Here is a 24105-nt window from a genome sequence, read left to right as displayed (position 1 = left end):
TCTCAATCAAATCAATAGTTTAGTTCTATCAGTCAACAGAAACAGGCTGTCCACTTTAAGTAGAAAAGGAATTTATTGGAGAATATTGGATAGGTCATAGAATCACCGAGATGGCTGGAGAACCAGAGCACCCAGAGTAGTATCCAGAATCACACCAGATCTGGCAGGAGCAGCTCCTCTGCCCTTTTTGAATATTAGACATTTCAGTTCACATACCGGCCATACATACTCTGGTCTCCGACAGGTCCTCTGATGTCATCAGAAAGATTCTTTGCTGTTCTTACTTCTTTGCTTAACAAACCCCAGTTCAATCTAGGATGAGGAGCCAAGTATCTGAGGAGCCAAGCCCAGGTCATGGGCCTGCCTAGGTTTTAGCTGTGAGGGAGTTTGGGACTCACAATGTGAGAGATGCAGATGGTCAGCATAGTAAATCTCTACTTAGACTTTGAACTAGGCATATTATACTAATTCTTGCAGAAACCCTGTGAGACTGTTATTATCCCTATTTTTAAATTTTTTTCATTTATTGATTTTAGCAGAAGAGGAAGGAAGAGAGAGAGAAACAGGAACATCGATCTGTTCCTGTACGTGTCCTGACTAGGGACTGAACCGGCAAACTCTGTACTTTGGGACGATTAACCAACTAAGCTATCTGGCTAGGGTTATGCCTATTTTTAAGAAAACCAAGCCCTGGCCAATTGGCTCAGTGGTAGAGCGTCAGCCTGGTGTGCGGAAGTCCCGGGTTCAATTCCCAGCCAGGGCACACAGGAGAAGCGCCCATCTGCTTCTCCACCCCTCCCCCTCTCCTTCCTCTCTGTCTCTCTCTTCCCCTCCCGCAGCTAAGGCTCCATTGGAGCAAAGATGGCCCAGGCGCTAGAGTGGCTTTGGTCTCAACAGAGCGACGCCCTGGAGGGGAAGAGCATCGCCCCCTGGTGGGCAGAGCGTCGCCCCCTGGTGGGCGTGCCGGGTGGATCCCTGTTGGGCGCATGCGGGAGTCTGTCTGACTGTCTCTCCCCGTTTCCAGCTTCAGAAAATACAAAAAAAAAAAAAAGAAAGAAAAAGAAAAGAAAACCAGAGATAGGAGGTGAATTTTCCCAACTAGACACACAGAGAATATTAATATTTTTCTGCTTTTTTCTCTGTATTAAGGGCCTTTATGACATGGGGCCTCCTAAAGGTCCCCAAAGATAACCCGTGATGATAACTCTTTGACCCCACTTTTGTCTATATAATAGATCGATGATTGATTGATTGATAAATAGATAGATAGATTTTATGCCATCTTAAAATGGAAATGTAGTGACTTTGTTTTTCTCAAATTATGTTTCATCTGTTTCAGTTATTTATAAATGAATATGACATAATTCCATTTGAAGCTATCTCTTACCTGACCGGGGAATGTAACTATGGAGGAAGAGTGACAGATGATTGGGACAGACGTCTCCTCTTAACCATGCTGGCTGACTTTTATAATCCACACATAATTGAAAACCCTCATTATAAGTTTTCTCCCAGTGGAAACTACTTTGCGCCTCCCAAAGGCTCCTATAATGATTACATTGACTTCATTAAGGTAACTGATATCACTGAAAAGATGCTTAGATTTAAGTGTGATTTTTCTGAAAAGCAAATAGTGAAATATTCCCTGGTAAAATATAGGGTTAGATAAGTATTATGGTTTCAATCAATTTTCAGTATCTTTTGTTTCTAGTAATAATTGAAAACTAGAAAAGTTCAATTTCTTTATTGTTTGTTTAGTTGATTTTTAACCCTTTTTTGGTTTGCATATGTCTACCATATGAATTAATGTATCCAGTGAAAATGTGATGCTTGCTTTATCTATTCTGGTAGAATCTTCCATTTACTCAAAACCCTGAGATATTTGGATTACATGAAAATGTTGATATTTCCAAAGATCTTCACCAAACAAAAGTCCTCTTTGAGTCCTTGCTCCTCACCCAGGGAGGCTCCATACAGACAGGATCCTCAGGAAGTACTGACCAGATTCTACTTGAAATTACCAAAGATATTCTCACAAAGGTAATGTTTAGCTTAAAATGTTGCTTATAATAGAAATCAAAATGGTACTGAAATGGTAATCTGAAAACTTCATTTAGTAGCATTATGACCTTAAGTGAGATATTTTACCTTTCTGAGTATTAATTTCCAAATCTGTAGAGTGGTGATAAGGTTCCTGTGAATATAAAGAGATATGAATTCAAAGTACTTTGCATAGCTCTCTGAGGAAGACACAGCTACAACTGCAGGGAGCTCCCTCCCGTCCACACCACGCCCGCTCCTGACTTGCCACTGTTTGCTCCTCACTGAGAAACAAGTCAGTCAGGAAGCCACACCACAGCCATAGCTTTTAAAAAGGTACCAGAGAGTGACGTCACGGAAATGGCGCCGTGAGCAGCGCGTCCGACAGCTCTCCCCTAAATCACAACAAATTTATCAACTAGAAACAGAAAAATTTATCCTCGGAGCATTCCGGAGTTCCACACAAACTGAAAGCAAAAGGACTGTTATCACTTGAATCTGAGAGACGAGGGTGTGGAGGAAGCTACCGCAGCGACGCTCATTCAAGCCGCCAGGGAGTGCGCCCGCGGTGAGTCAGCCCATATACTTGGGAACCGCAAGCCGCCGCTCGCGGCCGCGAGCCCGCGAGCTGCCGCGAGCCCCCGCGGAACCGCCACCGCGAGCGGCCGCCACGAGCCGCCTTGCGCGCGCCCGGTCCGGTTGAGCACTGCTGACGTTCCCAGCGGCCCGCACACTGCGAGTGGGGGTCGCCGGCCACCGGTGCCCTGAGCGCCCCATTCGCGCGCGTGCCTTGGGCATTCCACGCGCCCAGGGCGCCCTACTGGCCCGCATACCCAGGGGGCTCCATTATCCTGCGCCTGGTGCGGTCCAGCCACCAGCGGCGGGGCGAGCGGGAGAGGCTTGGGAGATTCTCTCCGTGGGCGGGGCACCTCACCCAGCCATTCAAGCTAACAATCAAGCGTTGGGGGAGGGGCGCGCGCAGGCAGCCTAAAATACCTTCTGAAACACAGCTGCGACCCAATCACTGAAATTAGCTTAACCCATAAAATCTGCGCACCCTCGGTTCTAATTGATAAGATCTCTCTCAGTTCAGCGATCCAAGACAAGAGGCGTGATATTTTTTAGTGCCTCTCGCTAAAGGGGCGGGGGCAACTTCTGATTGATAGAGCCTCCATATTCAGGGATAAACGCTAACAAGAAGGACTTGGCAGATAATAAGGTCTATACTACACTAGTCGTAAGCAGAGACTAGTGCCTCTTCTTCCCTGCAAAAACAGGCTACAAAGTGTGGAAAGCCTGGGTTGAGAGGTCCAACTAAATGATAGGCGCTGAACAGTCACCTTGACAACAATTGACTCCCACCCCCGCCTGATTACACTGGAGGCCCTGACTGTCAGAGCCTTTCCCAAAGCCTTGCACTGAGTGGGGACAGAGTGGGGATTTCCCAGCTCTTTGAGCCTCTTACTCCCCAGGCAGAAGCAGTTGCAGCCTTATAGCTGGATCACCAGGCTGCTAATTCAGAAAGGGGGGACTAGGAGAGAGAATCCAGGAAAGCAAACTCTCTCATCGTTGGACCCTGCAAACGCCAACAAGCCTTTACTTCCAGCAAGACTAAAGCCAATTATATGACATTGCCATAGAATCCCATCAACTGCAAATCCCTAACTAAGAGTGACACAGGGGCAGAGCCTGGGGTACAGAGTCACCGACTAGGAAGAGGGAGAGAAAAGAAAAAGGAAGAAGTTAACCTCTCAAAATCAAGAAAAACCCACAGACTTTACAACTTGATCCACTAATTTTTTTTTTTGTTTTGTTGTTGTTGTTGCTTGTTTCTTCTATCTTTTTGCCTTTATTTCCTCCACCTCGGTCCTTCTATTCTCTGCCCATCTTATGCTTCCCCTTTCTTGAACTACACTACCCATGAGTGTTGCATTTTATTTTTCTTCTTCATCCTCACCCTCCTTTAAGGTAATACTCCAAAACACTTAACTCTCACTCTCTCCTCTTTTGTTTTTTTTTTTTGTCTTGCTTTATTTTGTTTTTTTCTCCTATTTTATTTCTTCCTTCATTTTTCTCTTTTTCTTATTTTTTCCTTTCTATTTGTTTTTTCTTTTCTCATTTTACTCTCCTCCCATACAATCCTCAATCACGAACAAATTAGTTAATTTGGGACTCAAGGCTTTTTTTTGGTTTTATTTCTCTTTTTTGCTTTTGTTTTTATTTTTTTTCTCTCTTGTTTGTTTATTTTTGTGGCATTTTGGGTCCTCCCAACCCAAGGTCTCCATTGTATTTAGTCTTCGCTCCACTTAATACAACAGATTTTTACTTATTATTTTTATTTTTTCTTCTTTATTATTCTTTTTTGGTCCTTTTTTCTGATTCCCTCTTATCCCTCTCATTATATCTCTTAGTTGACCACCACTTACAAGCAAATCATCTTATGCTTGTCTAAGATTTTCTTCCCTTTTTTTTTTTTTTTTTTTTTTTTTTTTTTGCATTTAGTAGGTCCCTACTCCCTTTTTTTGCCCCTTGAACTCTTCACCCCAAATCAGGCCCTCCATTATAGGCACGATATTTCCCTGAGGAGGGGAGAGGAGGGAAAGAGAAGAGAGAAAAAAGGGGGAAATAATAAATTATTACTGTTTTTTTTTGTGGGGTGTTTTACCCTTTTTTTTTTTTTTTTTTTTTCTTTTTACTCTTTATCAATTCTAATTAGTGCTATCAATAAGACCACCCTCAGATGCCGATAAGAAAGAGGAAATCGAATATTATGGATACAAAAGAAAGAGAGGTAACACAAATAGATGTGGAAAAATCTATGGAGAAAAGACTTAACATATTGGAAGCCTTGGAGCTAAATGACAGAGAATTTAAACTAGAAATCTTAAAAATACTCAGAGATATACAAGAAAACACAGAAAGGCAATATAGGGAGATCAGAAAACAACTCAATGAACACAAAGAATATATTACCAAGGAAATTGAAACTATAAAAACAAATCAAACAGAAATGAAAAACTCAATTCACGAGCTGAAAAACGAGGTAACAAGCTTAGCTAACAGAACAGCCCAGATTGAAGATAGGATTAGTGAAATAGAAGACAAACAACTTGAGGCACAACAGAGAGAAGAAGAAAGAGACTCAAAAATAATAAAAAACAAGAAAGCCCTACAGGAATTGTCTGACTCCATCAGAAAGAATAACATAAGAATAATAGGTATATCAGAGGGAGAAGAGAAAGAAAATGGAATGGAGAATATACTCAAACAAATAATAGACGAGAACTTCCCAAGCCTGTGGAAGGAACTAAAGCCTCAAATTCAAGAAGCAAACAGAACACCAAGTTTTCTTAACCCCAACAAACCCACTCCAAGGCACATCATAATAAAGATGACACAAAACAATGACAAAGAAAAAATTCTCAAGGCAGCCAGGGAAAAGAAGAGTACAACATATAAAGGAAGGCCTATTAGATTATCATCAGATTTCTCAGCAGAAACTCTACAAGCTAGAAGAGAGTGGACCCCAATATTTAAAGCCCTGAAAGAGAGGAACTTTCAGCCAAGAATACTATACCCATCAAAGCTATCCTTCAAGTATGAAGGAGATATAAAAACATTCACAAATACAGAAAAGATGAGAGAATTTATCAACAGAAAGCCCCCACTCCAGGAAATACTAAGGGGGGTTTTCCAACCAGATTCAAAGAACAAAAGAAAACAACACCACAAGTAACAGCTCCACCAAGAACACAATAAAACCAAACTTAAACTGTGACAACAAAGGAAAAAAAGGGGGGAGAGGATGGAGATTGACAGTAGCAAAGGATGATGAAGTGCAGAAATACTTATAAGATAGGGTACTACAATGAATATGGTAGGTACCCTTTTCATTACTTAATGGTAACCACCCTTAAAAAAACCACCACAAAAACACTTGACTTAAAAAAGGTAGCAACAGAGGAAAGAAGTATGGAACACAAACAAACAAAAACAAATGATAGAAAAACAAAAGAGAAGAATCAAACTAGATACAAAACTAACAGAAAGCAATTTATAAAATGGCAGTAGGGAACCCACAAGTGTCAATAATTACACTAAATGTAAATGGATTAAACTTACCAATAAAAAGACACAGAGTAGCAGAATGGATTAAAAAAGAAAATCCAACTATATGCTGCCTACAAGAAACACATCTAAGCAACAAGGATAAAAACAAATTCAAAGTGAAAGGCTGGAAAACAATACTCCAAGCAAACAACACCCAAAAAAAAAGCAGGCGTAGCAATACTCATATCTAATAATGCTGACTACAAGACAGAAAAAGTACTCAGAGACAAAAATGGTCATTTCATAATGATTAAGGGGAAGTTGAATCAAGAAGACATAACAATCCTTAATATATATGCACCAAACCAAGGAGCACCAAAATATATAAGACAGCTACTTATTGACCTTAAAACAAAAACTAACAAAAATACAATCATACTTGGAGACCTCAATACACCGCTGACGGCTCTAGATCGGTCATCCAAACAGAGAATCAATAAAGATATAGTGGCCTTAAATGAAATACTAGAACACCTGGATATGATAGACATCTACAGGACACTTCATCCCAAAGCGACAGAGTATACATTTTTCTCCAGTGTACATGGAACATTCTCAAGAATTGACCATATGTTGGGCCACAAAGACAATATCAGCAAATTTAGAAAAATTGAAATTGTACCAAGCATATTTTCTGATCATAAAGCCCTGAAACTAGAATTCAACTGCAAAAAAGAGGGGGAAAAACCCACAAAAATGTGGAAACTAAACAACATACTTCTAAAAAATGAATGGGTCAAAGAAGAAATAAGTGCAGAAATCAAAAGATATATACAGACAAATGAAAATGAAAATATGACATATCAGAATCTCTGGGATGCAGCAAAAGCAGTAATAAGAGGAAAGTTCATATCACTTCAGGCATATATGAACAAACAAGAGAGAGCCGAAGTAAACCACTTAACTTCACACCTTAAGGAACTAGAAAAAGAAGAACAAAGACAACCCAAAACCAGCCGAAGAAAGGAGATAATAAAAATCAGAGCAGAAATAAATGAAATAGAGAACAGAAAAACTATAGAAAAAATCAATAAAACAAGGAGCTGGTTCTTTGAAAAGATCAACAAAATTGACAAACCCTTGGCAAGACTCACCAAGGAAAAAAGACACAGGACTCAAATAAATAAAATCCAAAATGAAAGAGGAGAGATCACCACAGACATCATAGAAATACAAAGAATTATTGTAGAATATTATGAAAAATTATATGCCACCAAATACAACAACCTAGAAGAAATGGATAAATTCCTAGAACAATACAACCTTCCTAGACTGAGTCATGAAGAAGCAGAAAGCCTAAACAGACCAATCAGCAGGGAGGAAATAGAAAAAACTATTAAAAATCTCCCCAAAAATAAAAGTCCAGGCCCAGACGGTTATACTAGTGAATTCTATCAAACATTCAAAGAAGACTTGGTTCCTATTCTACTCAAAGTCTTCCAAAAAATTGAAGAAGAAGCAATACTTCCAAACACATTTTATGAGGCCAACATAACCCTCATACCAAAACCTGGCAAGGATGGCACAAAGAAAGAAAACTACAGACCAATATCTCTAATGAATACAGATGCTAAAATACTAAACAAAATACTGGCAAACCGAATACAACAACATATTAAAAAAATAATACATCATGATCAAGTGGGATTCATCCCAGAATCTCAAGGATGGTTCAACATACGCAAAACGGTTAACGTAATACACCATATCAACAAAACAAAGAACAAAAACCACATGATCTTATCAATAGATGCAGAAAAGGCTTTTGATAAAATACAACACAATTTTATGTTTAAGACTCTCAACAAAATGGGTATAGAAGGAAAATATCTCAACATGATAAAGGCCATATATGATAAACCATCAGCCAACATCCTATTAAACGGCATAAAACTGAGGACTTTCTACCTTAAATCAGGAACAAGACAGGTTTGTCCACTCTCTCCACTCTTATTCAACGTGGTGCTAGAAGTTCTGGCCAGAGCAATCAGACAAGACAAAGAAATAAAAGGCATCCATATCGGAAAAGAAGAAGTAAAGCTATCACTTTTTGCTGATGATATGATCCTATACATCGAAAACCCGAAGGACTCCACAAAAAGATTATTAGAAACAATAAACCAATACAGTAAGGTCGCAGGATACAAAATTAACATACAAAAGTCCATAGCCTTTCTATATGCCAACAATGAAATATTAGAAAACGAACTCAAAAAAATAATCCCCTTCACGATTGCAACAAAAAAAATAAAATACCTAGGAATAAACATAACAAAGAATGTAAAGGACCTATATAATGAAAATTACAAAGCATTGTTAAGGGAAATCGAAAAAGATACAATGAGATGGAAAAATATTCCTTGTTCTTGGATAGGAAGAATAAATATAATCAAAATGGCCATATTACCCAAAGCAATATACAAATTTAATGCAATTCCCATCAAAATCCCTATGAGATTTTTTAAAGAAATGGAACAAAAAATCATCAGATTTATATGGAACTATAAAAAACCCCGTATAGCCAAAACAATCCTAAGGAAAAAGAATGAAGCTGGGGGCATTACAATACCTGACTTTAAACTATATTATAGGGCCACGATAATTAAAACAGCATGGTATTGGCAGAAAAATAGACACTCAGACCAATGGAACAGAATAGAAAGCCCAGAAATAAAACCACATATATATGGTCAAATAATCTTTGATAAAGGGGCCAACAACACACAATGGAGAAAAGAAAGCCTCTTCAACAAATGGTGTTGGGAAAACTGGAAAGCCACATGCAAAAGAATGAAACTCGACTACAGCCTGTCCCCGTGTACTAAAATTAATTCAAAATGGATCAAAGACCTAAATATAAGACCTGAAACAATAAAGTACATAGAAGAAGACATAGGTACTAAAATCATGGACCTGGGTTTTAAAGAACATTTTATGAACTTGACTCCAATGGCAAGAGAAGTGAAGGCAAAGATAAATGAATGGGACTACATCAGAATTAAAAGGTTTTGCTCAGCAAGAGAAACTGATATCAAAATAAACAGACAGCCAACTATATGGGAACTGATATTTTCAAACGACAGCTCAGATAAGGGCCTAATATCCAAAATTTACAAAGAACTCATAAAACTCAACAACAAACAAACAAGCAATCCAATAAAAAAATGGGAAGAGGACATGAACAGACACTTCTCCCAGGAAGAGATACAAATGGCCAACAGATATATGAAAAGATGCTCAGCTTCATTAGTTATTAGAGAAATGCAAATCAAAACTACAATGAGATACCACCTCACCCCTGTTAGATTAGCTATTATCAACAAGACGGGTAATAGCAAATGTTGGAGAGGCTGTGGAGAAAAAGGAACCCTCATTCACTGTTGGTGGGACTGTAAAGTAGTACAACCATTATGGAGGAAAGTATGGTGGTTCCTCAAAAAACTGCAAATAGAACTACCTTATGACCCAGCAATCCCTCTACTGGGTATATACCCCAAAACCTCAGAAACATTGATACGTGAAGACACATGTAGCCCCATGTTCATTGCAGCACTGTTCACAGTGGCCAAGACATGGAAACAACCAAAAAGCCCTTCAATAGAAGACTGGATAAAGAAGATGTGGCACATATACACTATGGAATACTACTCAGCCATAAGAAATGATGACATCAGATCATTTACAGCAAAATGGTGGGATCTTGATAACATTATAAGGAGTGAAATAAGCAAATCAGAAAAAAACAAGAACTACATGATTCCATACATTGGTGGAACATAAAAATGAGACTAAGAGACATGGACAAGAGTGTGGTGGTTACCAAGGGTGGGGGGGGAGGGAGGACATGGGAGGGAGGGAGGGAGAGTTAGGGGGAGGGGGAGGGGCACAGAGAACTAGATAGAGGGTGACGGAGGACAATCTGACTTTGGGCGAGGGGTTTGCAACATAATTTGATGACAAAATAACCTAGACATGTTTTCTTTGAATATATGTACCCTGATTTATTAATGTCATCCCATTACCATTAATAAAAATTTATTAAAAAAAAAAAAAAAAGGTACCAGAAAGCTCTGGCTGAATAGCTCAGTTGGTTGAAGCATCATCCTGATACACCAGGTGTGGTTCAATCCCTGATCAGGAGCAATACAAGAATCAACCAATGAAGCCCTGAGTGGATAACTCAGTTAGTTAGAACATCGCCCCAAAGCATAGAGGTTGCTGGTTTGATTCCTAGTCAGGACACATACAGAAACAGATCAATATTCCTCTCTCTCTCTCTCTCTCTCTCTCTCAAATTCTCTCCCTCCCTCCCTCCTTTCTTCTCTCACTAAAATCAATAATAAAAGTAAAGAATCAACCAATGAATGCATAAATAAGTAAAATAACAAATCCATATCCCTCCTTTACTCTCTCTCTAAAATCAATAAATTAAAGAAAAACAATTTTTAACTAAAAAACAAAACAACAACAAAAAAGATACCCGAAAAACACTGTGGTACCAGAGGTGGCAAGTGACAGAATTAGAATTACTCTAACCAGCCACAGCATAAGGTCTTTTGGAGAAGGTGTTTGCTGACTTGATCAGAGACACAAACGAAAAGAACCTCACAGTAAAAGGATCAGGTCAGATGCCTACCAAGACTCTGAGAATCATTATAAGAGAAACTCCCTATGTCACCACCACCACCACACTACCACCATCCCCACAAAAACCTCCCTCCACACCATAAAAAAAACCTCTCTGTGGTGAGTGTTCTAAGACCTGGAATTAGTTTCAGATAAGAATCCACAAGCAACTCTCTTGACTTGCACAGTCCTGAGATTGTTAAACAGATTACTTCTAGCAGTGCTGAGCCAGGAGTCAAGGTTTAAGTCACCATTGCAGATGCTTAAATCAACCTTTTAAATTGTCTATCAATTGTTAAATAAGTAACTTGCATAATGTCTGGTACCTGGTAAGTTCTAGTAATGATAATTGTGGATGAGCTAATGAACATATATAATTTATCATTTCTTTTTGTGTATGTGTGTGACAGAGACCGAAAGAGACAGAGAGAGGGAGAGATAGAGACAGACAGACAGGAAGGGAGAGAGATGAGAAGCATCAATTCTTCGTTGCGACTCCTTAATTGTTCATTGATTGCTTTCTCTTATGTGCCTTGACCAGGCGGGGGCGGGGAGGGGGGCTGCAGTTGAGCCAGCGACCCCTTGCTCAAGCCAGTGACCTTGGGTCCAAGCTGGTGAGCTTTGCTCAAACCAGATGAGCCCGTGCTCAAGCTGGCGACCTCAAGGTCTCGAACCTGGGTCCTCTGCATCCCAGTCTGATGCTTTATCCACTGCACCACCACCTGATCAGGCTGATTTATTATCATTTCTAAGCAAAGATAATGGTCCTACATTTTAAAAATGAGGGATATGCCTGACCAGGTGGTGGCGCAGTGGATAGAGGGGGTTGCCAGCTTGACTGCAGGCTCATCTGGTTTGAGCAAAGCTCACCAGCTTGAACCCAAGATCGCTGGCTTGAGCAAGGGGTTACTCTGTCTGCTGAAGGCCTGCGGTCAAGGCACATATGGGAAAGCAATCAATGAACAACTAAGGTGTCGCAACGAAAAACTAATGATTGATGCTTCTCATCTCTCTTCGTTCCTGTCTGTCTGTCCCTATCTATCCCTCTCTCTGACTCTCTGTCTCTGTTAAAAAAAATAAAATAAAATAAAAATAAATAAGTAAATAAATAAATAAATAAATAAAAATTAGGGATACGATCTGAACTTACTAGATTAAAGAGTGAATATTTGTAAGCTATACCTTAGGTAGTGAGGAGGCACAAGGAGGTAAGATTAGCTCTAAATTAGCTGCTAGAGCTTATTTTTGTTTTCATAATACAACCCAATGTACTTAGTCCTACTAGGTAAAATGGAATGGTACTCTCTATTCTCAACTTCTTTTCTCTCTTAAATTCAATAAAGAAGTACTAATGCAACTTTAAAAGATTGTGGTCCCAAGCACAAATCTTCACAATTCCCCTCCAGGGCAAATACTGTAATTATCCCTGTATTTCAGGGTCAGGCACTCTGACATAGCAGAACCTGACCCATGGTCTATCTGCCTTGAAAATCAATTGACAGCACCACTTCTCAACCCTCACCGTTGGTAGCCTTGCCTGACACCACTCCTTAAGAGCCTATTCACCATATACCTGCTGTGCCACTGGAAAAAAGAGAGGAGCAGCAACGCCTGTGACCCCTGAGTGAGAGCAAACTAGCCTCCTCCCACCCCTACCCCTGGAATGCTGCTTCTATTGTTTGCCCCTCTCACCCTTGACCCCTGACCATTTTTGTGGTTTATCTCTGTGGGGAAAGGTTCTCACCCTTGCAGAATGGTGGCTTTTCAAGATCCCTAACAGGAAGTTACCTGGCAGTGGAATCAGGCACTTATTTGAGGTAGAGGGGTTGTACTAAGCCATAGTGTTCTTGAGTGACAGCACCTAGTGTGACTTAGAAGAATTATTTTACACCACTCAGGAACCATCACCTGGGGACACTCTGGGCAGCTTAACGTTTTTAGTTTGGGACTTCCTGATTGGGAAACTTTCTTTATCCCTTAAGGAGTGTGAAGTCCAATGTCTTGTGGCTTTGGGATCATCAGTCCCAAAGTGCCCTCTTTACTCCCAGGCATCCCTGAGTTGCCTCATAGATATCAAACGCCGGATGGCTTTCTCTCTCCCGAGGCCCTGGAACGCTGCTACACTAACATAGGAAGTATTTGATTGTGCCATAAGCTAAGCTATTTGAAGCCAGTTGCTAATTGATTGAAAATCAATATACCAATTTGAAATCAGTTTTATCAATACAAAATGGTTCAATTTAGAAAAGAAAATTATACAACTTTTCAGAAATGTAAATCTTGTGCAAAGTACTATATCCTGCAGCACGGGCCTTAGAGTTAGAGAGGTGGATTTAAACATCGCTTTTTGGCTGTGTACCTGTGGGCAGTTACTTATCTTATCTAGACTTAAATGTGCTTATTTGTAAATGGAGATAATAATGGCCACCTAAGAGGGAATGGTAAAGATTAAATGAGATCATGTATGGAAAGCAGTTAGCACAGGCCTAGCACATAGTAACTGCGCAGTGTTAGCTATTAGTGATATTATAGCTGAATGAAACTACTGAATATTTTGAAAGTAATATGTGACCTTAAAAATCTATTCTCTTAGCTACCAAATGATTTTGACATTGAAACAGCTCTAAGGAAGTATCCTGTGAGTTATGAAGAAAGCATGAATACTGTGTTGGTGCAAGAAATGGAAAGATTTAACAAGTAAGAATCTATATCCCCAGTGATTCAGAAGGTGACCAACCAAAGTTAATAAAAAAATTGCATTAGTATTGACTTAAAACTTTAAGAAAAAATTATCAAAACCTGCCATTTCTTTAGAATTTTCCCTTTTTGCAATTTATAATGTAATTGTGTAGCCTTCTGCTCCAGAAGTGAAGATATCATTTATAATGTAAAAATTATGATGAAAAAGAGATCTGGTTTAAAATATTCATTAATCAGAATTTCTCATCAATTCGTTGCTATTTTCTCCAGAAACTAAAGATGAAACAAGTATTAATTGGGCCTATGTGTAGTCACATCTTTTGACACTTTTCTTCCCCTTGGCCTATACACCCCCCCCCCCCTTTTCCTCCTAAGAACAATCTAGGTTGATTAGGTTCTCCATAATAGCAAACAAATTATTTGCTTTGAATTTTTTTAATTGAATTTGCTACAATTCAATGCTGGCTTAAAGAATGGAGACTGTTTTAGTCGTGAAATTTTCTAAAGTGTTTCCAAGTTTATTTGGATTTCTAGATTTGTTTTAAAATAAAACATATTCAAACATATGATACCTTAATGAATTCTATATTTCATAAAAACATATATATATAATAACATGTGATCTCTTAGTTACTTAGGCTTCCAGCCTAAAACCCTCACATAAAGTATATTTATTATGTTCTTAGCACTTTGGACCTAAGTGAGAAGCAAAGTATTTGAAAGCACATAAATGAATATACACTGTATGCTTTGATGCAGTATTTCCCAAATTTTGGCCATTGTACAACACATTTATAACTTTTTCCACATTTGAAAGTCACCTCTAACATAATATTTTTTCATAAATCATTCTCTGCTAAATTCGCCTGAGCCTAAGCAATAAGATCCAGAAAGCTAGCTCTGTTATTTACAATATTTAAAAATATTTATTATTAAAATGAAAAATGTTTATTTAAGTATAACCTAAAATTCCCATACTCTGGGAAACACCCTCATAAGGCTGTGAATGAGATTCCTCCTTCTTCTGAAAAGATTCCATGTTGATATTTATTTTGTATATATGTTGATGACATAATTTCATTTCTTACAGTTTAATTAAAACTATACATAACACCCTATGGGACCTTGACAAAGCTATTAAGGGCGTGGTTGTAATGGATTCCGCATTGGAAGCACTCTCTGGCAGTTTGCTTGTTGGAAAAGTTCCAGAAATATGGGCCAAACGATCATACCCAAGTCTTAAGCCTCTAGGAAGTTACATCACTGACTTTCTAGCCCGGTTGAACTTTTTACAGGTAAAAGATTATATTTAACGGGGAGACATTAGAAATTGGGTATGGTCACTTGAGGTCTCTGAGTTTAATGCAATGTGATTCATAGTTTCATGATATTCTAACTAAAATTTTAGAATATTGGAAATTGTACATATTTCAAAGTAGTGAGTAGAAAGTTAAAATTTTGCTTTACTCAACCCCAAGTAATATGTGACATTTATATCAATACTTCTGAAGATCCTGTGTTTGTGGTTCAAATATGGTCTTATGATTTTAATACTGATCACAAATTGTCATTGGCAATTGTCGCCTGACTGGTGGTGGCACAGTGGATAGAGTGTCCACCGGGACACTGAGATCCCAGGTTCGAAACCCCAAGGTTACTGGGTTGAGCACTGGCTCATCTGGCTTGAGCACAGGCTCACCAGGCTGAGCATGGGATCACTACCTTGAGCATGGAATCATTGAAATGAGCCCATGGTCACTGGCTTGAGCCCAAAGGTCTCCACTGGCCTGAGCAAGGGATCACTGGGTTGACTGGAGCCCCTTGCCATAATTTTACTTTTTTTTTTTTTTTTTTATCGTTCTCCAGTTTATCTCCCAACTTTCCCGGAACTTTTATCTGAACTGCTTGCATTTCTGTATACTACTTTGTTCCTGAAGAGCCTGACAAGTTTTTAGCTTGGTCCTCTCTAGAGGGGTGCCTCATGGTGCCAGCTGGGACAGTATCCAGACAGATTCAAGTTGTTGTTAGTATAAGTGCACATCAAACTCTCTACTTTCTGAAACTTGGCTTTCCCCTTGAAATCACTCCATTTGAATGAGGAAAAAAGGTCTCACTCTTACTGAGCACCTTTACTATCCTTTCCCACAAATATTCCCCTGAATGGGTCTCCCCCATTGTCCTCCAACCCTTAGAAAAGCTGCACAATTTTCCCATCATCTTTCTCCCGGACTCTTGACTTCGCCTCCTAATCATTCTTAGAGTTAACAAATTAAGCAAATGAGTCATCTGGAGTTTTCTATACTTTTCTTTTTAAAAAAAGCTTTTCTTTTTTTACACACTGGCTATAATTTCAGAATACATCCAAGTCCTGGATCTGACAGTTATCTGTATTAATTTGAGCAAGATATTCTTTCTGGACCCCGTTTTCTCTCCTGTAAAATGGGAGGAAAATACTTAGCTCACTGAGTAATTTTCTGGACTAAATGAGGTGATACATATAACGTTCTTAGCACAGTGCCTGGTGTGTACTAAGCACTGAGTTAATGGTAGCTAATTCAGAGATCGCATATAAGCAGCTACCCACACACTCCATTCTTAATTGGCTAAAGGAAGCCATGCAGTGAGCAAGGGAATTTTCTAAACACTTGCCTTCTGGGTTCTTACAGTTTTCTTGTGAATGGTGCTGGTTCTGCTTGGCTTGTGCTCTCATCAAACTCCATCTCTTTTTCTACCTCTTCTTGTTCTGATAGCCAGTACTGTTCTAATATCTCTAGCAGCAGCTGGTTCTCTGCCTCCCAGAAATCAAAGCTGGCTTCTTCCCATAGTGTGCTGTTTGCTCAGAGACAAAGTTCATTTTATTGACTCAACAATGTGAATTGAGACTGCACTTTGTCCAAAGCACCTTGTTGGACAACGTTGCCAAGTTGCTACCAAGTTACTAATAGCCTATAGGGAGATACTTATGTATCTAAGAAAAAACTAACACAGTATATTAAGGAATGTGTCATAGAAGACCAACATGTAAAATGCCCTGGGAACTCAAAGAAAGGAGAGATTTCTTTTATCTCAGGAAAGCAGTGTTTGCTTATTGTGTGAAGCAGCATTTGAACTGGCCCTAAAGGATGAATGGTTTTAGACACTGCAAAAAAAAGGGGGGGGGAGGGGGAGAGAGATAGTTGTGGCACTACATAATTTAGGATGGAAGGGTGTATTCTGTTGTAAAAATTTTGATGTAAACAAAAACAAAGTTTATTCTTTTGTGTAATTGAAAAATCCAGGTGGTAAAGTAGCTCCAGGCAGCAGGGGTACAAACATGGTTACCTGATCTTGGATTTTTGCTCTTCATCTCTTGGCTGGCTCCAGTCTCGCTGGGTTAACTCTGTTCTCAGTTGGGTTCTTGTCTGGATGGTAGCAAGATAGCAACAGTAACTCTAGTTTCACATCCACACAACTTCAAAGAATTGAGAGTGAGTCTCCTTCCTTCCTTCCTTCCTTCCTTCCTTCCTTCCTTCCTTCCTTCCTTCCTTCCTCCCTTCCCTTCCCTTCCCTTCCCTTCCCTTCCCTTCCCTTCCCTTCCCTTCCCTTCCCTTCCCTTCCCTTCCCTTCCTCCCTTCCTCCCTCCCTCCCTCCTTTCCTTCTTTCCTTCCTTCCTTCTTTCTTTCTTTTTCAGCAAGAGAGATAGAGATAGAGAGAGGGACAGACAGGCAGGAAGGGAGAGAGATGAGAAACATCAATTCTTTGTTGCAGCACCTTAGTTGTTCATTGACTGCTTTCTCATATGTGCCTTGACCAGGGGGCTCCAGCAGAGCAAGTGACCCATGCTCAAGTCAGCAACCTTGGGCTTCAAACCAGCAACCTTTGGGCTCAAGCCAGAGACCATGGGGTCATGTCTATGATCCCATGCTCAAGCTAATGAGCCTGCGCTCAAGCCAGATGAGCCCACGCTCAAGCCTGTGACCTCAGGGTTTTTAACCTGGGTATTCTGTGTCCCAGTCCAACACTTTATCCATTGCACCACTGCTTGGTCAGGCGAGAGTGAGTCTTTTCCCCAAAAATCCCAGCAGGAGTCTCAGCACCACTGGCTTTGATTGGGTCACGTGTTCATTGATTGAAGGTGTATGATCGGCTACATGTGAATCACAGGCCCACCTCAGGATGTGTAAAACCACCACCAGAAGTGCTTGGATTGAGGATGTAGTCAGGTTCATCCCCCAGAGGGACAAAAGAGTAGTTTCACTTTGAAATAAGCAGAAAAAAACACAGATATCCACCCAGTTCAGAAAAGGGACCTACAACTGGTGCATTCTGGTTAGAATGTAAGATGCTTGAAGAGGAATTAAAAAGGACTGGGCTAGAAAAACAACTTGGGCCCAGATTGTGAAGTATCTTGAACAGGAGATTAAGGTGTTTAGACTAGGGTGTGTTTAGACTTTAAGTTGGTGGGGTAATAGTAGATCACTGAAGAATCATGCAGAATGCTAACCCTGATTCAAACCACGCATGCTGAGGTATACACTGGCAGCATTGTTATTGAGCAGAGAGGCAGCGGCAGGAAGAGGCATGGAAAGAAGACCATGACTATCTAACTGGAATGGGCAGCAGGCATGGAGACAGGGAGTTTAAGAAGCTTAAGGAACTGGATCAACACATGAGGCCTATACTTAGACAATGGATAATATTTCTGAAGATGACTGTTTTTGAGTGGGATTAATATAATAAATCCCTAAATAATTTATATTTGGCTTTTTGAAGAAAACTTGATTTTTTTAAACTTTGTTTTATTCAGGTTAATGTTAAAATGAATTAGCATTTTCTAAGAAGAGTTTAGAAGGGCCAACCAAGATAGGTCATGTGTTTGGTGTCAAGGAAGAGGGTCCTATGATGCAAAACTGTAGGCAACACACACGGAAACCAGAATCAGGAATTACATGTCAGTGACAGTTGTGTAACTTGAAAAAAATGAACATAAAGCATTTTGTTTTTCCTCTGTAGGACTGGTATAATTCAGGAAAACCTTGTGTATTTTGGCTCTCCGGCTTCTTTTTCACCCAAGCCTTTTTAACTGGAGCTATGCAAAATTATGCCAGAAAATATACCATCCCTATTGATTTACTAGGATATGAATTTGAGGTACAGTAACTCTACTTAAAACTCCACAGTGATTCATTATATCAAAGTCATGAATTTAAGGAAGTAGAATATGCAGAATTCATATTTTTCTAGGTCATTATATACAGTTTGCCTTTTTTTTTTTTTTTTTTTTTTTTGTATTTTTCTGAAGCTGGAAATGGGGAGGAGGCAGTCAGACAGACTCCCGCATGCGCCTGACGGGGATCCACCTGGCACGCCCACCAGAGGGCGATGCTCTGCCCATCCAGGGCATCACTCTGCTGCAACCAGAGCCATTCTAGCGCCTGAGGCAGAGGCCACAGAGCCATCCTCAGCGCCCAGGCCAACTTTGCTCCAATGGAGCCTTGGCTGCGGGAGGGGAAGAGAGAGACAGAGAGGAGGAGAGGGGGAGGGGTGGAGAACCAGATGGGTGCTTCTCCTGTGTGCTCTGGCCAGGAATCTAACCTGGGAGTCTCGCACGCCAGGCCGACGCTCTACCACTGAGCCCCCTGGCCAGGGCCAGTTTGCCTTATTTTTATTGAATTTTTTGAAGAAATTATATTTGTCTTGCTATCTCTATAACAGAATTTTTATATATCTCAATATTCAAATAGTCCAGGAGCACTGGAGATCTTGTTCCCCACCCTATGTCAGTTTTAGCTCAAATACACTCATAAAGATTCTCTAAAAAAAAATCCATGCTGCTTCTCTATTTTAGCAAAAATTAATATGAGGTCCAGTAAACCTAATGAATTGTTTCAAAAATAACTGTATTATATGTTGTTACATTTACATTTCATTGAAAAATTTATAGTTTAGGAAGCTATGATATATTTGAGTTTCCCTGAATATGTTCTAAAGATTTAGCTAATGATTTCTTTATGAGACTAAAGTTGTCTGGAGAGGAGATCATTACCAACATGTCTCTACCTTCAGGTTATTCCTTTTGATACATCTGAGATGGCACCAGAAGATGGCGTTTACATCCATGGATTATATCTCGATGGAGCACGCTGGGACAGAACAAGGTCTGTAGGCGAATCTTGGGTCAGAGAAGCTGGTTGCTACCTATTGTTCCCCACTCCCTAACCCCCGGACCAAAAGGCCTCTTCTAGGGAATATGTCAAGTAATAAAATAGTATCAGAATTCTTGCCATAAATCATTACTCAGGATGGGGCAAGTGATGAGTATTTTTATGTCCTGAACAATTTTTAGTTAATATTTCAGTGGTCTTACTCATAGAAGAGTTAATGGACATCATTCTCCTGCTTCTTCTGTTTTAGAATAGTTACAGTAAAGTTCCCATTTCTACTGGTGAATGGAAAACTTTTTCTTCTATTTTTATGACATAGTAAATAAATATTTAAAATAAATACTGTATTTCCAGCTTAGGTAATTGAGCGATGCTTTCCCTGTTTAAAATACATAGGTGTAAGAAAGGAAGGGCGAAAACACTTCCCTTGCCACTCTTTACCATTCCATTAACAAGCATAATCCTCATTTCCAGAGTCAGGTTTAGACTTTGCTCTTAAGGGAGGGTTAAAGGCCACGGCAGGGAAAATCTCTTCAGAAGGAGCAAGAAGGTGGTTCTACAGAGATCATTCTAAGACAGGGCTACGAGAAGACTCGGATGTGCATAGTTCATTTGATCATTTCACTTTTCTTTTTCATCACTCTACTGGGTGATGAAGTTTCTCTTAACTTTTCTTTATACATATATTCATCTTTTACTTCCTTTCTCCCCTCCTTTCAAACAAATAAGCAAATAAGCAAACAGTGTAGCATAGCAGGGGAAATGGTCAAAACTACTAAAATGTATGTAAAAGAATTGTGCTGTAGACTAGAATAAAATTGTTACTTGGAAAAAAAACTGTCAAAAGAATATAGTATAAGGAAGTGAAACCACATTTTCTAGATGTGCAGATCTTTGTTTGAATCCTGATACTGGCATTTATGAGCTGTTACTCTGATAAAAGTATTCAACCTCTCTGAGCCTCTACTCTTTATCTGTGAAATAAGGATAGGAATGGGGACAAGATATTTGTGAGGGTCGAATGTGATAGCCTTGTGTCTGTCTCATGGACAATACTTTAAAAATGGTTGGAATTGGGGCCCTGGCCAGTTTGCTAAATGGTACAGCATTGGCCCAGCATGTGGATGTCCTGGGTTCATTTCCTGGCCAAGGCACACAAGAGAAGCACCCATCTGCTTCTCCACCCCTCCCCCTCTCGCTTCTCTCTCTCTCTTTCCCTCTTGCAGCCATGGCTCAATTGGAGCGAGTTGGCCTCGGGTGCTAAGGATTGCTCCATGGCCTCTGCCTCAGGCACTAGAAAATGGCTCCAGTTGCAAAGGAACAAGGGCAGCAGATGGGCAGAGCATTGCCCCCTAGTGGGCTTGCTAGGTGGATCCTGGTCAGGGCGCATGCGGGAGTCTGTCTCTGTCTCCCCTTCTCTCACTAAGAAAAAAAAAAGGCAGGAATTGGTATTTGTCCACTGTACCTTTTCCATAATTTTTTTGTGTCTCGCAATTCTTCATTGCCTCTTTTTGGGTTTGCTTTTTTTGTTATTTCTTTATTTTTCTTTTCTTTTACTTCTACATTTCTTTTTCTGCATATCTCTGTTTCTCTTTTGTATTAAAAGCTATGATCTAAGCCCTGGCCAAATAGCTTGGTTGGTTAGAACATCATTCCTAAGTCCAGAGGTTGCCAGTTCGATCCATGGTCAGGGCACATACAGAAACATTCAATCAATGTTTCTGTCTTTCTCTCTCTCCCTGCCTCTCTCTCTCAAAAAATTAAAAAATTAAAAAAATAATAATAAATAAAAATAAAAACAATGAGCTAAGTAGCAGTTTTAAAGAAGCAAAGTTTGTCTTATGTCTAATGTCTCTCAATTTCTCTTCACAGTGGATTACTTGCTGAACAATACCCCAAACTTCTGTTTGACTTGATGCCCATAATATGGATAAAACCAAGTAAATATACTTCTAAAAAAATTTCTTAGATTCTTAAGGAGGATAATGATAGATATTTTTAACTGCCTCTCCAGTACATCTCTGGTCAAACCTATTAGAATCTGTCCAATTACAATAAATAGTGACAATGTTTACACTGGAAATATATTATTCCCCCTTTTTTATGTTGCCTTTAGGAATATCATTCTGCCTTTTTGCTCTTATCCCATGTTGATATAACATTTTCTTTGCCCTTTCCCTATGTTTCTATTTTTTAGTCTAGTGCTGCCCATCAATATTTTAATCTTCAAGTGCCTTTCTTTGCACATCTCACAGAGACTCAAATAGGCTTGACACAGTCTCCAGCTAGCAACTAGTTTTCTGGCTGTAAAAAACTCATAGACCAAGGAGCCAGTCAGGTGCCCCAAGGAGCAGACACCACAAGCCACATGTGGTAGAGGCCACTTTTGGCCTCTAGGGAAAGTAACTTGCTCCTTCCCTCCTCCTGCTCTCATCATTTCCCCACAGTTCTGAACAAATGAGATTCTTTTATTTTCTCTTTGTTCTCTAATTTTTAACTCTCAAATAACTAAAAATGAAAACACTTATATTTACCCATAATCACTACCCAATCATCAAGTATTTTCATTATTAATGCAGTTCAATTATAACTATGAGAAATGTGACCTTAGTTTAGAAGGACTCCTAATATCTCATACCTGGATTTTCAATGATTGTATATGGGTTCTTTCTGTGAGTAGGTAAGAATGGGTGTCTTTCTTAGTGACAACCTGCTGTAAACAAATAACTTCAATTTCGAATTGATGGGTTCCTTTTATCAGAGCTCTGAGCAGCTGTTTCTCTCTCTGCACTTCCCCCACTACCTGTGCTGTCTTTCTGCCTCTTCCTTACCCTCTCTTTCCCTTATTCCTTCTCTCCCAAGTTCTCCTGAGTGTTTTTTACCTGCTAAGTGACCAGCACCTTAAAATCAATTTCTGTCCTCTAGACCTAGAATCATGAACCACATAAAGTCACTTCCTTATTTTACAACTCTAATTACTATAAAAACTTTAAAAAACAACACCAACTTTCAAATATTCAAATAGCATAATCATAATCTTAGATTTAGTACTTGCCATTTTATTGCAAGATAGTTGTTGTTTTAGTACCACCGTTTTCCCTTTATCAAATGAAATATATTTCTTTTGTTTTTTCAAGCTAAAAAGTCTCAGGTTGTGAAGTCAGATGCCTATGTTTGTCCCCTCTACAAGACAAGTGAACGTAAAGGAACTCTTTCCACTACAGGACATTCTACTAACTATGTCATCGCAATGTTGTTAAAGACAGACCAACCCATTCAACACTGGATCAAGCGTGGGGTTGCTTTGCTTTGTCAGTTGGATGACTAAATTGGACAAATTTAAGAAAACATCTGAAGAAAAAACAATTGTCTTTACATACTTCAAAATATAGACATGTAATAAAACTAAGCACCCTGTTATCATTCTTCAATGGTCTTTGTGAAAGGTCTTTGCACTGCTCTCCTCCGGATAGATCACTCTTGGTTTGAATACAGCCTTCTAGATAGACTCTTGAGATCACAATCAGAATCCTATGAAAGGAAATCATGAAAGAAATGTTTCTGTGCAGCATACAAAATTTTTTAAAACTTTCATTTAGTTCCTCATTTTAGTTAGATATGTATGTGAAAAACAGATTTGAGGAGAATGCTGGGTAAAATTTAATACCAGAAAACATCTCTTTTCACAAGTGTTAATTCATTTCTTCAGCTTTATTAATAGTTTACTTTTCTCTTACCTACCTGAAGTGATTATATACATTTAAAACACATAAATAAGTAGTAAATAAATAAGCCTAACGTGTGGTGGTGCAGTGGATAGAGTGTCAACCTGGAATGCTAAGGTCCCAGGTTTGAAACCCTGGGCTTGCCCGGTCAAGGTACATGTGGGAAGCAACTACTATGGGTTGATGCTTCCCGCCCCTCCCCACTACCCTTTCTCTCTCTCCTTCCTCTAAAATCAATTTTAAAAATCTTTTAAAAAGAGTAAATAAGTAAAATATTACAATAATTCCCAAACTAAACCCATGTCATACTTTTAAAACATTAGTTCCATTCCCCGTGATGAGGAAAGAACTCAAAGCAGTGAAGGGGACATCGAAAGGCAGTTATGTGGCTTGAGGCGGACCCTACATACCTGAGGTGGTTTGTGCTTCTTGGCATTAGCATCACATTTTATTATAATGCCAAGTGGTCTCATTATTTTTAATAGTTAATATTCTTCTAATTTAGTGTACATTCATAATGTACACGAACAATTTTAAAACATTTCAAAGAAACAAAATTATAGTCAAGTTTATTTTCTTTTTTTTCTTTTTTTTTTATAAATTTTTATTAATGTTAATGGGATGACATTAATAATTCAGGGTACATATTCAAAGAAAACATGTCTAGGTTATCTTGTCATTAAATTATGTTGCATACCCCTCGCCCAGAGTCAGATTGTCCTCCGTCACCCTCTATTTAGTTTTCTCTGTGCCCCTCCTCC

At 39.3% G+C, this 24105-nt stretch overlaps 1 protein-coding gene across 1 annotated transcript in view; it reads left to right on the top strand.

The window, feature by feature from the left end:
• DNAH12 (dynein axonemal heavy chain 12) overlaps positions 1–23144 on the top strand; it is a 376621-nt gene extending 353477 nt beyond the window's left edge. Inside the window, exons 67-74 of the mRNA XM_066245398.1 lie at positions 1340–1573; positions 1852–2040; positions 13370–13473; positions 14567–14771; positions 18469–18606; positions 19522–19613; positions 21492–21559; positions 22757–23144. Of these exons, the coding sequence (XP_066101495.1) occupies positions 1340–1573; positions 1852–2040; positions 13370–13473; positions 14567–14771; positions 18469–18606; positions 19522–19613; positions 21492–21559; positions 22757–22947 (1221 nt within the window). The 3' untranslated portion in view covers positions 22948–23144. The remainder of the gene's footprint in view (positions 1–1339; positions 1574–1851; positions 2041–13369; positions 13474–14566; positions 14772–18468; positions 18607–19521; positions 19614–21491; positions 21560–22756) is intronic.
• Positions 23145–24105: the final 961 nt, after the last annotated feature.

The sequence above is a fragment of the Saccopteryx bilineata genome, chromosome 10 (assembly GCF_036850765.1).
Source record: "Saccopteryx bilineata isolate mSacBil1 chromosome 10, mSacBil1_pri_phased_curated, whole genome shotgun sequence".
In the NCBI taxonomy this organism is placed as follows: domain Eukaryota; kingdom Metazoa; phylum Chordata; class Mammalia; order Chiroptera; family Emballonuridae; genus Saccopteryx; species Saccopteryx bilineata.
This window is presented reverse-complemented; position numbering and strand designations above follow the sequence as displayed.